The 17,372-nt window shown below is 44.2% G+C and overlaps 1 protein-coding gene across 3 annotated transcripts in view; it reads right to left on the reverse strand.

Moving 5' to 3' along the window:
* DIP2B (disco interacting protein 2 homolog B) overlaps positions 1 to 17,372 on the reverse strand; it is a 212,302-nt gene extending 194,930 nt beyond the window's left edge. Inside the window, exon 1 of one of the 3 annotated variants that reach the window (XM_084877351.1) lies at positions 17,116 to 17,372. In XM_084877351.1, coding sequence (XP_084733477.1) covers positions 17,116 to 17,215 — 100 coding nt within the window. In that variant the 5' untranslated portion in view covers positions 17,216 to 17,372. The remainder of the gene's footprint in view (positions 1 to 17,115) is intronic. The other 2 variants (XM_084877349.1, XM_084877350.1) reach the window with 2 other exon arrangements.

Raw genomic sequence — 17,372 nt, forward strand, 5'->3', positions numbered from 1 at the left:
CACTGAACTAACTGGCTAGGGCAGTGGTCAGCAACCTCATTAGTCAACAGAGCCAAATATCAACAGTACAATGATTAAAATTTCTTTTAAGAGCCAAATTTTTTAAACTTAAACTATATAGGTAGGTACGTTGTTATTAACTTAATTAGGGTACTCCTAAGCTGGCCTTTGCTAAAACCTCAAGGGGCCAAAGAGCCGCCTGTGGCTTGGGAGCCGCAGTTTGCCGACCACTAGGCTAGGGCTAGCAACCCTATTTTAAATTATATCTACTGACCAGCCCCCAGTATTCTCGATTCCTCTTCACAATTTTTCTCCATTGAAATTTTTACCACATGATAGGCAATACACATTAATTTCTATTCCTACAGAATATAATTCCCTTAAAGGCAGAGATTTTTGTTACTTTAACCACTGCTGTAATGCCTGTACCTATGTGGCACATGGTAGGCACTCAATAAACAGCAGCAAAATACATAAAAGGGAAAGAAAAAAGTGAGGGAGGGAAGAAAGCAGGGAGAAAAGAAAGGAGAGAGAAAGGAAAAGATAGAGTCTGGCTGGTGTGGCTCTGTGGTAGTGTCAGGCCACACAGGGAAGGGTCAGAGGTTTGATTCCCAGTGAAAGGCACATGTGAGTTCGAACCCCGACCCTGGTATGAGGTGCAATTGATGTGTGTCTCTCTCACATCGATGTTTTTGTCTTTCTCTCTCTCACTCTCTACATCCTTCCCTTCCATTCTCTCTAAAAAATCCATGAAAAAAATATCCTTGGTTGAGGATTAAGGGAAAAAAATCAGTCTGGCTGACGCACAGAGATTGTTTAAAACCTCACTGTAGCCCTAGCTGGTCTGGGGACTGAAAGGTCTTGGGTTCAATTCCCGTCAAGGGCATATGCCCAGATAAGGGCTCAATTCCCAGCAGGTAGCTGATCAATGATTCTCTATCATCATTGATGTTTCTCTCTCTCCCTCTTCCTTCCTCTCTGAAATGAATAAAAATGTTCGTTTGTTTTTAAAAAGAGGAAGGGGCTTTTCTTTCTGGTTCCTGTCTGTTCTTCTTGGCAGGATAAATATCAAGAACTTCAGTATTTCTGATGTCCTACAGAGTACTAGCCAACTTATTTTAAGATCTTTTCTAATTTGAGACAATTGGGAAGATAGCTAGCCTAAGCTCATGAAATTACATGTTTTAATAGTATTTTTCCTACATATACCAGGATCTGGGCACTTTATTCTGATTGCTCATCCTCATATGAATATTAATACCACCTGCTTTGAGTGTAAGCAATTTTAGAATTTGCTTTAATATATGATAAATCAAAGGTAACGTCATTGTTTCTAAGGGTTCTTGACTATTCCAAAACATTGTTCTTTCATATAAACATTGAGATCATTTTATCTCATTCCCTGCCTCCAAAAGAAATATTTATTGGAATCATAATTGACTTGCCTTACATTTTTACATACTTAGTCTTCCCATCCAGGAGCATGACATGTATTTCCATCTTTTCAGATCTCACTTTTACATCCTTGAGGTTTTATAATATTCTTCATGCAGACCCTATACCCTTCTTGTTATGTTTATCTTTAAGTATTTTATTGTTATAACACTATTATTATAAATGAAGTATTTTTCTCCTCACCAAGATAGTTCACTCACATATTTTCCCTTCTCAACAGCCCAATGATACTGAAGAATTTTTTTTTGAAAGAAATGAAAAATTATTATTTTAATTTTTGTCATCAAATGACAATGCACTTTTTTTTTGTTATACAACCATTTACCTGCCTTTATTCTTTTTATTTTTTAATAAATTTTTATTGTTCATATTATTACAAATGTTCCTTTCCCCCCCTTCTCACCCCACCCTCTGTCCTTTCCCCACCCCCCATTGTCCTCATCCATAGGTGCACAATTTATGTTCAGTTGAAGAATGTTTTTATCTCTTACCATTCTAACTAACATTCCACAAAATTTGTGTTTTGCTGAAATTAAGAATATTTTGTTCAAATAGATTCTCTCCCACAATGTCTCTTCTATTTAAAAGACCCTTACCATTCATATTATCTATTCTTTGTCAATCTCAATGTATATAATTATTTACTATCCTATATAATAAAAAGCAAATATGCAAATAGACTGAACGGCAGAAAGACCAGCCGCTATGATGCGCACTGACCACCAGGGAGCAGACGCTCAACACAGGAAATACCCTCTGGTGGTCAGTGCCCTTCCCCAGGGGAGCGTCACTCAGCAGCGCTTAGGATGTCTGACTGCTGAAGCTCCTGGACTGTGAGAGGGTGCAGGCAGAGCTGAGGGACACTTCCCACCCAAGTGCACAATTTTCGTGCACCGGGCCTCTAGTATATAATATACATGTATATTTCAAAGTCCACTGTCCATCACTGTTTCCTATTTTGAGGTTTCTTTATTATCTGTTTGAATAGAGTATATTGGTTAGATTGGAGTCTATGGGTGCTATAATCTCTGAGCACTTGGACTCACTTAGAGCTTTCTTTAAGCTGAAAGGTGAATAACTGGCCTCTAGACTCTAGGGTTCTTGGAATGTAGACCTTTTCTCTAAATAGCCGGCAGATGTTTCTTACACCATCACCAAAGTTACAGCATTGCAAATATTCTATTGTTTTGTTGTTGTTGCAATTTCAACTTTATGGTCCTGTCTACCAGCTTATAGAGGAGTTTTTTCTTTATCACTGAATTTGGTAATTTTATCAGAATATGCCTAGGTTTGTGCCTTTTCTTATCTGTCTTTCCTTGAGTACAGTGAACTCATTCAATCTGCAGTCTTTTTCAATACGCAATCTTTTTTCAACTGAGGAAAAAAATTTTATTACTTATTTCTCCTTCTAAAGTTATTATTTGCATTTAGGTTTCCTGGATCTATCCTGCAAGCTCTTTAACTTTACTTTCATGAGTTCCCATTCTAACTCTTGGTATTTTTGTTCTAAAGTTTGAAATTGTTATTTTACTTGAACTGAGTTCAAAAAGGAGGACGGGAGAGATGTGCTCAAGCTGCCATCTTCCCAGAGTCATTTCAAATGGGACTAAATGCTATCTTATCGCGCAAGTAGAAAACATTGCTTCCAAGTGCTGAAAAGACAATAACCTAAAATAGTATTTTTTAACTCAAACAGCTATTTGTGGAGGAGTTACTAAATGAAAACAAGGAATCTGCCTTTGCTATCTCCCTCACCTGTCAACAGACTATGTATATAAATAAATGTACTCAATACATCTTTTTTTTTTTTTTAATGTTTTGATTGATTTCAGAGAGGAAGGGAGAGTAAGAGAGAGAGATAGAAGCATCAATGATGAGAGAGAATCATTGATTGGCTGCCTCCTACAGCTCTGCTACTGGGGATTGAGCCTGCAACCCGGGCATGTGCCTTGACCGAGATCGAACCCAAGACCCTTCAGTCTGCAGGCTGACACTCTATCCATTGAGCCAAACCGGCTAGGGCTCAATACATCTGTCTTGATATATTGATTATGTTCAACTCCTTAGAGCTTCAAAAAGATAGAAGACCTAGTCATTACACTAAAAAAAACCCAGAGGCTTACTGAGGAGGTAAAGAATAAAAAACATAATATACATACACACAAATAGTGGTCAGGTAAGTGTTACAACGAGCTACTGCATACAACAGGAGTCTAAAATTAGAAAGATTAATATGGACTAACTCGGTCAGCTGGTTTTAGGATGAAGGGGACACCAGCTAAGCCATGAAACACAGGTACATCTTAGTAGGAGAACAAGCAGTCCTAAAAAAGAACAGTCTCCGAAAGGGCCCGGGAACGAGTCTGTAAGGAAGGAGTGAGGAACAAGCCTGACTGTAACAGAAGAGCCGGTCAGACACTGGCAAGGAAATAGAACAGACAGGGGACTGATGACAGTTCAGACTCACTCACTGGTTGAATCAGGACTCAAAAGCACTATGATAAAGGGTGCTGTGTGCAGGCCTCAAGCAGCTTACAAAGAGAGATGAGAGAACTTATGCAAATGAAAATTTCACAACTTTTAAGGTAATTTGAGAGTTAGCTATAATATAGAAGTAACACTGAAGAGCAGAGCTCAGAGAAACAACTAATGAGGAAGTTGTGTGTGTGTTTTTAAACAGAAAGTTCATCTTCTAGTATCTCCCTTGGTCTCCCTGAAGAAAAACCAAAAGCAAAGAGCTGTAGGGAGGAGAATGCATGTATATGATTTTTCTACATGCTCAATTTTAAAATTTTAAAATGAAAGTTTCTCCAAACGGAAGTCCCAAAAGGTAAAAATGACAACGCTTTAAAGTTTTAAGACAGAGGGGGTGAAAGATCAATGTTAACTAGACTTATTGTGGTCATCATTTTTGCAATATATACAAATACTGAGTCATTATGTTGTACACCTGCAACTAATATGTGGGCTGTCAATTATTCCTCAATTAAAAAGCCTGTTTGCCTCAGTCACAAATACTAATAAACAAGATCCTATCGGAAGCTTCTACCCAATGATTCCTGCTGGGTTTATTTTTTTAAAGGAGAATCAGTGACTGACTGGTCAGCACCATCATGAGTTCATGCCTGACCAGAGTTAAAGCATACAAGTTCCAGTATAGGAATAACTTCAGACAACATAATCCAAAGTCCTTAAAAAGAAAAAACAAAAACCCTACAGATGCTTTAATTTATCCAGAAAAGCAATAGTTCTCTGAAAATGAAGGGCTATTAAAGCACTACTCCTGCCGGGACCGGTTTGGCTCAATGGATAGAGCGTCGGCTTGGGGACTGAAGGGTCCCGGGTTCGAATCCGGTCAAGGGCATGTACCTTGGTTGCGGACATATCCCCAGTAAGGGGTGTGCAAGAGGCAGCTGATCGATGACTCTCTCTCATCGATATTTCTAACTCTCTATCTCTCTCCCTTCCTCTCTGTACAAAATCAATAAAATATATTTAAAAAAAAAAGAAGAAAAAAAAAGCCTTGAAATTTAAAAAATAAAAAAATAAAAAAATAAAAAATAAAGCACTACTCCTTCACAAAATAAGAAATAACTCCAAGAAAATCAATTAAGTACATGTCATTTATAGAAACATTTAATTACATTAATGCATACATTAATTTTAAAATTAAGTGTTAAATATACTAAGGGAGCCAGGCCGATGTGGCTAAACAATTGGGCATTGACCTATGAACGAGGAGTCACGGTTCGATTCCCAGTTGGGGCACATGTTTGGGTTGCAGGATCAATTCCCAGTAGTGGGTGTGTGGGAGGTAGTCAATTAATGATTCTCTCTCATCACTGATGTTTCTATCTCTTCCTTTCTCTCTGAAATCAATAAAAATATTTTTAAATATATATATATACACACACACACACACACACACACACACACATATATATCCTAAGGGAAATTTTTAAAAAATGACAACACTAAAACCTCCTGAACCAGAATGTAATCACAATCCTGTATCTGTAATTCAGAAGCTCAAGTCCAGTGCACACCAAGGATTTTAAAGACACCAGACCTGTGGAATTTCATTTGGGGCAATCCTGTGAAATGTCCAAAATATTTTCCTCCCAGTTTTCCATCCCCAATTTATATAAAATTATCTTTCACTTTATAGATAGTCTTGTAGGACTTTACCCAATAATTTTTAGTTCTTTTAAGAAATAAAGATGTTACATCTTGCCTGAAGCTAGGCTGGCACAAAAGAAACTCCCCTAAAACGTTTTAGAGTGTTGATCCCCCTGATTCTGGCAAAGCAAAGCCAGAAATAATCAGCCTCATTCCGATTTCTATATATTTCTCTGAGAACAGGATAAAACATTCCATTCTTTTCCCTCCAGGGAGCCCTACCTCCAAAACTCCGAAGACAGAGCTGTGTCTTAAGATGGGGCCTCACAGTTAAAATGAAAGAGGCTTTCTCCAAAACTACTGGACACCCGATTCAGGGCAACGGAGGAGAGGGCAATGTGGAAACACTGTGGGGGTTGGAGCCACGCTGACTTGGGTTCCAATCTCAGACATTAGACCTGCAGGCATCATGTTCTTTAGCAAGTGGGAACCACAGGCCTATCTTTAGGAGTTGTTAGGATTAGACTTGCCCAAAGCAACAGAATCAGAACCTGACCCAGTTCTAAATGACCAAGTCCAGTGTCCTCTCCCCTTTGCCATCCATTCATTTCAAAACATACGGTTACTGGTAGGGAGAAAGGTAAAGATCAGGTGGGCCCTGGCTGGTTTTGCTTAGTGGATAGAGCACTGGCCTATGGACTAAAGGGTCCCAGGTTCTATCCCGGTCAAGGGCATATATGCCTGGGTTACAGGCTTGATTCCTAGTAGAGAGTGTGCAGGAGGCAGCTAATCAATAATTCTCTCTCATCTTTGATGTTTCTCTCTCTCTCACTCTCGCTCTCCTTTCTTCTCTGAAATCAATAAAAATATGTTTGTGTTGTTTTTTTTAAAAAAAAAAAAAAAGATCAGGTAGTGTGTAACAGCAGGGTAGTGCCTGGCATACACTTCATTCATTCCTCAACACTCAGGTGTGTTTCGCTAGCTCAGTTCCCTCATCATCACTATAGGAGCTATTTATTCAGGTGGGCAGGGTATATAAAACACTGCGCACAGTAAGCACTCAATAACTGATGCCTACTTACACCGAGATCTTAACTTCTTAAGAGAAAGTTAAGGAAAGGCTGGCTCTTTACAGGAAATCAAGTGAAACACAGGTAACCCAGAAAAAAGGGAAGAATGTCAGATTGGACATTTCTCAGAGAAAGGCAATGCGTACAAAAGCAGGGACATGAAAAAGCACAGTGCATTCGGGGAGGTACAAGTCACTTAGCATGGCTAAAAAGGAGAGAAATGCACAGAAGGAGCAGGCGATTCAGCTAAAAAGGCAGCAGGGCTTGGTACACAAAGGATGCTTGGATTTCATCCTGTGGATAGGAGAAGCCCATGTAAACTCTGAAACAGGGAAAAGATCTGTGTTTCAGAACGATCATTACATCACAGAATAAGGATGGACTGGAGGAAGCAGAGACTTAAGGCAGGCAGACAAGTTAGGAGACTATTGCAATAATCTCAGCAAGATGATAAGAGCCTCAACAAAGACGGTGTGAATCCATCCATACCATAGTTCCACGGTGGTAGGGCATTTGAATGCAAAGACAGTGTGATGAGGGGAGGAAGTAGAATCAACAGAAGTCAGTGATCCATTAGCAGTTAAGGATGGAACACGAACAATTGCTGGGGGGGGATGGTCTGTGTGACATGTCCGCCAAAGTCATTCTCTGGACAAGGGGCAGGTCTGCAAGTGTCTTACGGCTCCAGACACGGCCCAGCCTGGTGGCTACTGCTGCATAGCCTTACCCTGGTTCTAAAACAAGCCAGCCAACACTTTGCCTTCACCCTCAAATCAGAGTCAATTGTGCTGAGCTACGCCAAGAAATAAAGCATAGTGTAGTGGAGATGATCCAGTTACCACATGACTGCAAACATGATGTAAATGACAAATAAGCAACATAGAAAATTCTTACATAAAACAAGAGCCAGGGTTTATATTGAGTGCTTATCCCAGCCAGGAAATCTTGTTAATAAATATAGGAGCAGAAAAAAGGAAAGTGAAGGATGACCCCCACGCTTTTGACCTGGATAAGTGAACCTTCTGAAGCAGGGAGTATCTGTGGAGGAGATGAAAACAAGGAGAGTGCAGCCGAGACCGGTTTGGCTCAATGGATAGAGCGTCGGCTTGGGGGCTGAAGGGTCCCACGTTCGATTCCGGTCAAGGGCATGTACCTTGGTTGCGGGCACATCCCCAGTAGGGGTTGTGAAAGAGGCAGCTGATCAATGACTCTCTCTCATCGATGTTTCTAACTCTCTATCTCTCTCCCTTCCTCTCTGTACAAAATCAATAAAATATATAAAGAGACACACACACACAAAAAAAGAAAGAAAACAAGGAGTGCGCAGTTTGGGACTTGCGAAGTTACAGTTGTCCAGGGGAACCGAGGGGAGGTCTGGAGCAGAGAAGTCAGGGCTAGAGATACAGACTATGGACTAGAGATTGCAACCATGACAGCCGGCGCCCTGGCCATGGATAAGATGACTCAGCAAGCGTACGTGAGGTGAGAGGAAGACTAATGACATATCAGGAACACCCACACCAGGAAAAAGAGAAAGAAGCTCAAGGGAGAGCATAAGAAGGATTAGTTAAGGAGATGGGAAAAAAGGGATGCTCTAAAAGCTAAGGAAGGAGAGAGTTTCATAAAGATAATGGTCCACAGTACCCAATGCTGTAGAGAAAAACGCTGCATCCAGTGGGTACTCGTCAGTGTCAAAGTAAAAGTCACTGGTGGCCTTGCAGGTAGTTATTCCCGAGGCTTGATGAGGCAGAGGAACGGACTGAGCAGTGAGCAAAGGTAAGAGAGCGGAGCAGCAGGCTATACCTTCTAGGACTGATGAGAGGGAGAGGGAGAGAGTGCCAGCACACGAGAACAAGCAGATTCCAATACAAGATTGTGGGAAGCTGGCGCTTTTAAGATGAAGGCAACTTGAGCATATTTATTACAGGCTGAAGGGAAGGAGCCAAGAGGCTGAAGATGAGAGAGACAAAGACAAGCCTATGAATGAATAGATCAATCACGAAGTAAGCTCCCAAGATCCCAGAAGAGGAGAAGACGGGACTGAGAATAGAATCAGAGGGGCACTGAGAAAAGGAGGAAAGGGGATAAGGGTGGGAACTGAGACAGGGAAGTCTGAGTGTTGAGGAGGGAAGCGGAGGGAATTCAGCTTTCTTTACAAGCTAGTGAGAGTGAAAGGTGATAGACTTGGTTCTTAACTTTGCTTCACAGTCCTCTTAAGAAACTGATGAAAGCTCTAGAATCTGTCCCCCAAAAAGGCACCTGAGCACTCACCCTTGGACCCGTGTATCCAAAGATTCTGTCAGTGGGGAAGCTATGGAATTCCAAAGAATTGGCCTTTCATAGGCAATCTTGTTCACAGAAGAGCACCCACATGGGAAGGCAACTTAATCATCATAAGCATAAAGATATTTAAAAACTCTCACTTAGCTCTAGCCCATTTGGCTCAGCGGGTAGAGCATCTGCCTTCAAACTGAAGGGTCCTGGGTTCAATTCTGGCCAAGGGCTTGTACCCAGGTTGCAGGATCAATTTGCTGCTGGTTGGGGCATGGGCAGGAGGCAACTAACTAATGAGTCTCTCTCACATCGATGTTTCTCTCTCTGTTTCTCCCCTTCCACTCTCTCTAAAAATCAATGGAAAAATATCCTCAGGTGAGGATTAACAAAAAATAAGTAAATAAAAATAAAATCTAAAAAACAAAACCTCTCACTTAACCTCTATGATATATTCAATCACCGAAAAGCGAGGGACTGCTTGTATACAAAAGCACTGTCTTAGACTCTCTAGGAATACAGGTACAGGAGACCATCTTGCCTTTAGAAAACATAGGAGGTAAAGACGATGAGTGACAGAGCCTTGGCTTTAGCAATAGCTTTACATAAAAATAGTATTTTTTAAAAGATGAAACATAAATCTAGAGGCGAAGAGGGACAAAAATCACACCCTTAAATCTCAGGATAGAGGACTGAAAAGGGCTGGTGGTAAATGCAACTCAAAGGAAAAGAGGATGTAAGAGAACTTTTTGAGGAGGAACCAAACGGATCTGTTCACTGAGCACAAAAGGAGGACTAAGACAGCGGTTGTCAAGGCCTGCACTGGGTGCCGCAAGATTTTTAAAACACGCCATACCTGACTATTCAGCCAGGGACACTGACATCGTTTGCCTTAGATTGTCAAACTTAAAAATGACAACAGCCAACACAACAACAGCCATCTGGTGTGAGTGAGTCAAAAGTATACCTTTTTTTTTTTTTTACTGTCAGATTGGCAATCTGACAGTAAAAAAAAATAGTAAAATATATCTTTAGTGTGTCATAGAATTATAGTAATTGTTTTTTGTGTGCCATGAGCTCAAATTGGTTGAAAATCGCTGAAACTATTTGAAGGTTCGGAGCATCCACATGTGCCTTTTCACAATTTGTAGGTGCCTGAGCCTCAGCTGCTTAAACTTCAGAGCCATCTGCCAGAACCTACGGGCTGGGAAATGTACACATGCCAGATGTCCGCACAAAACAAACCAGCTACTCCTCTCTGCTCCCGTGACCTCACATGTTCTGGGCGACGGCAGAGGGTGCTGACGGGAGCAACTGATGATGGAGTGAAGTCTTACTTTTAAAAAATATAGACACAAATTGATTCCATTCATCACTTCATAGGTGACCACACCCTGCTAAGTAACACAAGCTATTAATGCAATCAGAAACAATAAAAGATTACATGTACCGAGCACTCAGTGCATACCACACACTTACACTCGGTTTTTCTCCCATTATCTCATTTTAGACCTCCTTGTAACTTAATGAGGCTTTCATTCCTTTTTAAGTACTGGAGGGAGACACTAAAACCAGGGAGGTTAGGCATTCCAAGGTCACAGAGCTAGTAAGTGGTAAGTCAGGACTTGGACCCACGCTCACCAGATGCTAAAACCTGTACCTCTCAAATGATTATACAACCGTGCCTCGTGCCAAAATCAAGTCCCCAAGCACAGACTTTATAGTTCAATTCAAGTCAAATTAATGAGAGCAAAAGTTTACTGCACTCCCAAAACAATGCAAGGAAGAAACAGTTGGGAGTTATTGAAAGTAGTTTAAGGTAGCTGTCGCCAACCTTTCGGACCTCACGGACCACCAGTTGGGTTTAAGGTATAAATGACCTCACCTCTGTAGGAGCTTATATTGAGGAGAAATGAAAAACAATTTAAGTTTTTATTAAGCATATGACTGGCAAAAATTATATAAACTATAACTGCTGTAAGTGTTGAAGCAAGAGAGCTCACAATAGTCAGGGTCAGGTTTATTAAAAAGGTAGCACTTTGACCTGGTTGGGTTACTCAGTGGTTAGAGTGCCGGCTCCCCTAACCAAAGGTTCTCAGGTTCGATTCCTGGTCAAGAGAATGTACACTGGTTGCAGGCTGGATCCCTGACCCCAGTCAGGGTATGAGTGGGGAGGCAACCAATTGGTGTGCCTCTCTCACTTCGATGTTCTCTCTGTCCTCCCTCTCCCTTCCAATCTCTTTAAAAGTCAATGGGAAAATATCCTTGGGTGAGGATTAACAAAAAAAAAAAAAAAGGGAAATACCCTTGAGTGAGGATTTAAAAAATGAAAATGGTAGTACTTCAGCTGAACTCCTAAAAAATTGTGAGAAATGCCAAAACCAGTTTGGCTCAGTGGATAGAGCGTCGGCCTGCAGACTGAAGGGTCCCAGGTTAGGCATGTGCCTTGGTTTCGGGCGCGTCCCCAGACGGGTGTGTGCAGGGGGCTGCTGATAGATGTTTCTTTCTCTCTCTCCCTTCCTCTCTAAAAAATCAATAAAATATATATTTCTTTGAAATTATGAGAAGTTTTGTGCCGGGACCGGTTTGGCTCAATGGATAGAGCGTCGGCTTGGGGACTGAAAGGTCCCGGGTTCGATTCCGGTCAAGGGCATGTACCTTGGCTGCGGGCATATCCCCAGTAGGGGGTGTGCAAGAGGCAGCTGATCGATGACTCTCTCATCGATGTTTCTGACTCTCTATCTCTCTCCCTTCCTCTCTGTACAAAATCAATAAAATATATTTTAAAAAATAAATAAATAAATTATGAGAAGTTTTGTAACCAAGTTTCAGAGAGCATTCCAGAATTAATCATGAGAGTAGACCATGGAAATTGTAGAAATTATAATACAAATATAGTGTGAACGCCCTTTTAACCAATCATCTGAACTATCAACCCTGAGGTGCTAATCCTCACACAGGCCAGGAAAGAAAGTAGCCACCAAGGACTGGCTAAGATCGAAGGGTTTCTCTTATTCAAAAATTCAGCTCAATGCTATAGGGCTGTCACACAGCAAGATTAATTTTCCAAAACACAGCTGGAACTAGGGCATCCAAATAAGCAACTCCTTTACAGGAGGGTGAATCATTCCTCCAACAGACAGAAATCTCCTGCCATTTCTCTTCGGGAACTGCCCTCAAAACCAGGTCACCTCCTAATTTTTTGACAATCATGATTAAAATCAGCTTATAATCACTGATTTAGAATCACTCTAATTTTTTCAATCATAAGTAGTTTGGACTTCAAAAGAATATCAACCAGCTTTTCTCTACTTGACTCCAAGTAACCATAACATGAATCTAGAGGGGAAGAACTAAAATGAATCGAGAAGTGAAGAATTAAAACTTGCCACCATGAGGATTTTCAAAAGAATGCACCACAAGCTCTGACAGCAATTCTTTATTTTATTGATTTTTTTTACAGAGAGGAAAGGAGAAGGATAGAGAGAGTTAGAAACATCAATGAGAAAGCAACATTGACCAGCTGCCTCCTGCACACTCCCACTGGGGATGTGCCTGCAACCAAGGTACATGCCCTTGACTAGAATCAAACCTGGGACCTTTCATTCCTCAGGCCGACGCTCTATTCACTGAGCCAAACTGGTTAGGCCTCTGACAGCAATTCTTAAAGATGAATTCCAACAAAAGATGAGTACAGCCCACCAAAAAGAAAAACATTCCAGTTTTTAGGAGGTGGAGCACTTAGCTAATGCCCAGTTTGGGTTATTTAAAAATCCACAAACCTGCTTTCCTTCATACTCTGAGCATCAGGTATGACAACTGCTCAGATGTAATTTCTGACAGAGGTATATCCTATGAATTCATGACTGTGCTACAGATACCGGAAGGAAGTGGCCCACTTTCCCAACCTTCCCCCCCCACCCCCCAAAAAAGCAGGAGGAATTTGCCAGTTTTCTGGTGCTCTAGTCTAGCTGTCAGTTTCTGAGATTGTGAAGTACGTCCTCTTTTCTTTCCTTAAATATAATTTTATTGATTTCCGAGATGAATGGAGAGGGAGAGAGATAGAAACATCAATGATGAGAGTCACTGATCGGTCGGGTCGCAACAGGGAATGCAAACCAGGAAGGTGCCCTGCCAGAAATCGAACCATGACCTCCTGGTTCCCAGGCTGAAGCTCAACCCCTGAGCCGCTCGGCTGGGCTGAAATACAGTCTCTATCCAGTGTCTCACCCTTTTCCTTTTCCATCCCCCACCTCTTCCCCACCCCGACCGAGGACTCACTCCCACTCCCAGGGCTTGGCCCTCCCAGCCCTCCACCTTCCCGGTGGACCCCTCACGGTGCTAAGGACTGCAGGGCTCCTCGACGAAACAGATAAGAGAAAGGGAGGATGTGGCTGTGTTTGTTGTATTTGTGCGCAGAGAAGTGTTCAAACAAGAAAAGGGAGGATCCCTTCCTGTAAGTGTTATTTTATCTTAAATATCTTTCCAGTTGTCATCTTTGGGCTGTTCTCTGACCCTGAAAGACTGCATTCCTTCCAACAGGCCACAGACGTTATGGGATTTATTATTCATTCATTTATTTATTTTTAAATGTTTTTAAGAGATGTATCTTTCTATCTTATTTATTTTTTTTTAATTGATTTCAGAGAGGAAGTGAGAGGGAGAGAGAAACATCAGCGATGAGAGAGAATCACTGATCAGCTGCCTCCTGCACACCCCGCACTGGGGACCAAGCCCGCAACCTGGGCATGTGCCCCTGACCAGAATCGAACCCAGAACCCTTCAGGCCACAGGCCGATGCTCCATCCACTGAGCCAAACCAGCCAGGCCGACATGTGGGATTTATATCCTTCATTCCTTCGCACATAAGACTAACTGCACAAGGTAAATCACAGCCTGCTCTTCCAGCCAGCCAATCCGGTCTGCTGTTCACAGTACGTGCAGCTTCCTCCTTCCTTAGAGGGCAGCCTCCATACGTAAACCCATCAGGGGCTCATGGGCATACTGTGTTGTTGGTGTTTTTAAGTGATTTCCTTACCAGGGTCAAAACTCATTGAAAGCTAATACAGTTCCCTGCTCACCTCTGTACGCCTAGCACAGGGTAGGAACAAAATAAATGTCTGGATCAAATATGCAAATGATAGATTTGAAAAAGAATTCAGAAAGAGAATCAACCAGACTGTGTGGAATTGTAGCATACAGCTGTTTTGTAGCCTTCCCTCAGAGAAAAAATTAGAGTTAATAGGTTGTGCAATCAATAACAGTACAGATACTGAATCATTTGATGGTAACAAATGTCATAATTACATGGCAGCTTAGGATAATGGCACTTATTACATGAGCAAATTCAGACAACACACTTAACCTCCTGTGTCTGTTTTCCCCTCTGTTAAATAAAAAGAAGGGAGGGTGGAGGAGATGTGAAAATATCTATTCTATCTAGCCACAAAATCGTAGTGAAGCTCAAATGACATGCTGTATAAAATGCATTATCAGACAGACAACTAATTCTCATCATTTGTGCTCCTTTATGTGCATACACTTGACTAAAACAAATCAATAAACTTCAGACAAAAGAGCCTATTGTCAAACATACAATAAATGCAATAATATTTGTAGATCATGAAAATTTTTCAGCCATAAAAACACTCTATAGAAACCTCCTACCCTATTCAATGTATCTGATAGAAAAGCTCATGGTGATGTGTAAGCTCAATTTTAGATGATCCTCCGGAGAGCTTCAGGCTATTCTTTTTGGTGCAGAAGCAGGCGGCTTCACCACCAAGTTCACGCTGACCTGCTGCAAGCACCAGCCTCAGCACCGGGCTCTGCGGCAAACAGCCCAGGAGGCTCAGCTGCACTCAGCACAGCCTGGCGGTCCCGGCCAAGGCCTCCACGGAACACACAGGCCAGCACAGAGGAGGCTCCGAGCCGCACACGGCTCAGACCAGCCCTAGAATCAGGTCCAGGATGGCCTGGGCCTACAAAGAAGCAATAATAAAATCAAGGAATGAGTGCACCGAGGCCAGCAACACATGAACAGCACATAAGCGCCTTCTCTTTTTAGAAGAAACGTGTACTTTTGCCAGAGCAGGAACTGTAGAGAAATGTAAAACAAGCACGGTCCCAAGTATGCGACAGACATCACAAACAACACCATGTTATAGATGAGGGGGCTGCTGGGTTGTTTCGGCTTTGCCTGAATTCCTAAAAATATCCCCCTACTTCTCCAGCAACCGTGCTCTGTACTTTAAGCAAGAGCGAAGCAGATGGCCAAGATGCTGACACTGCAGGCCCAAGGTTTTTCAACTGTGCTTTCCCAGTTAGCCTTCGCTACGAGCGATGAAATACAGGATAATGTACCACGAATCTCTAAGAGACCCACTGAAACTGCAATGGAAAAGCCAAACCAGCTTTCTGTCCCTAGAAATTTGCCTAAGCCTTGGAATTCAGTCCGCAGGAGTCTCGCACCTCTCTGGAGGGAGAGGTGAGCTCATCACTGTGAGTCCTAGAAGCCGGTCCTCAGAATCCTCTGAGAAACGCTGGGGGAGTCAACAAGAATCAGACGCAAGCAGAAATACCGAGACGGAGGAGCTTCCAGGATTTCCCTCTGCGTGTAAAAGCAATCAACTCCTATTTTTAATCTTGCTCTGATGCAAACATCCAGCCAACCCTCTCTCTCTTTCTGGCTAACCAAAGATAGCTGATTTGTTACTGTTCAGTAACTGTTTCAAAAGTCAGAACTGAATGGCAGTCATCACAGGTCTAAAGACAATGCTCCGTTTGAGGAGGAGGAGAACGCTGAGGGCAGAACGGACGGCAATGCCCTGGACACAGAAACAAACTCCGGTCTTTGGGGGTCGTCCTGTTCGTCCCTCATCACCGATTTTGGGGACTGGCCGGAGAATCACTCACTGACCAGCCGTTCATTGAAGATGATGTTGGTCATTAAGTGCAAATGAAAACAGCACCTCCCTATACACTGGGAAAACCCTAACAGGGTTATTAGTAATAATGATTTCCTCCCGTGTCAAACTGGATGTAGAACACTCAAATCCACTTCTGGTTTTTCACGGAAAGGATGCAGGACGCAAAGGGGGCGGCGGTGGAGGAGATAACGTCTCCTAAGTAAACAAAGTCCAAACTCTCCTGGAGAACTTCCCTCACATTCTTCTTTCCCAATCCAGTGCTTAAGCCCACTCGAGCGGCGCTGGAGGAGAGGGCCTCTGGCAAGGGACTCGGTTAAGCACACGCAACCCTGGGGACACACCACCGCGTTCCTGACATCCAGCTGGACAAAATGCTGCTTTTGTCTGGGAGGCAGCCTGCGACAGAAACAGGAACTTTACTGAGGACGGATCACATGCCCACGACACGGCAACGCTGCTTTCTCTCATTGTTGTCCAAGGGACGCGTCTCCTCACAGCAGCGGCTGGGTCTGTCCCCTTCTTTTAACATTTTCCACACACACCCGGCTCTCCCGGTACCATCCATTGTCAAAAGCAAGAGGGTGCCAGCCGGCCGGGAGATCTGCCTGTAAACCTCGCCCTCCTCCTTATTCAACAGACCCCAAAAGGTGCCGGGAGGGACCGGGTGACAAAGGTGCGGTGGCAGCAGCACCGCGTCCGCCTGTCCGTCCGTCTGCGGGTGGGCGCCGCCGCCTCTCACCTCCCGGGCCCCTCCGCGGCCCCCCGGCCTCTCCCTCTCCTGTCACCGGGGAGGCACTCCGCCTTGTTGGAGGGGGGAGGCGCGGGCTGCGGATTCCCCATGTGTCTTTTTTTAATTTGATTTGATTTTTTGAAGGGGGACTACCCCCGGCGTGGGGCCTCCCCTCGAAGCGGGTCCGGGCCGGAGAAAGCTGTCAGCCGCCCGGCTCGCAGCGCACCCCCACCCCCACCCCCACGCGCCCACCGCCGGGCCGGGCGGCGGGGGCAGCTTTGTCTCGGGGTTGGGGGGGGCGGGCAGGAGGGACCGCTTCCCCGGAGCCCCCGCCGGACCCCGACGCGGACGGAGCACACAATGAGCGGCGCGGACAGCCCGCCTCGGCGGGTCGGGGAGAAGGGAAGCCGACCGCCCGACCCTTCGGAGCCCGGCCAGGTTTCCGGCATCCTCCTCCTCCCGGCTCGCCCGCGCGGCCACCAGGGCGCGCGCCGGGGACCGCGCTCCCTCTCCCCGCGGCGCCGCGCCCCGCCCGGCTCACCCTCCGAGAGCTCCAGCTCCAGCTCCGCCAGCTGCGCCCGCACTTCGGGGGGCAGAGCCGCCAGCGCGGCCGGCGCGGGCTCCGCGCCTCGCTCCGCCATCCCGGCTCCGCCAGCCGCACTCCGGAAGACGCGCGAGGGGGCCGAGGGAGGGACGGACTGACGCGGGCCCACACCCCGGCTACAGGATCCGGCTCCGGCCGCCGCGCGCTGCCAGCTCCGCCGCCGCCGCCGCCGCCGCCATGAGCGAGGGTCACGT

Source organism: Pipistrellus hanaki (assembly GCF_964339955.1).
Source record: "Pipistrellus hanaki genome assembly, chromosome: 3".
In the NCBI taxonomy this organism is placed as follows: domain Eukaryota; kingdom Metazoa; phylum Chordata; class Mammalia; order Chiroptera; family Vespertilionidae; genus Pipistrellus; species Pipistrellus hanaki.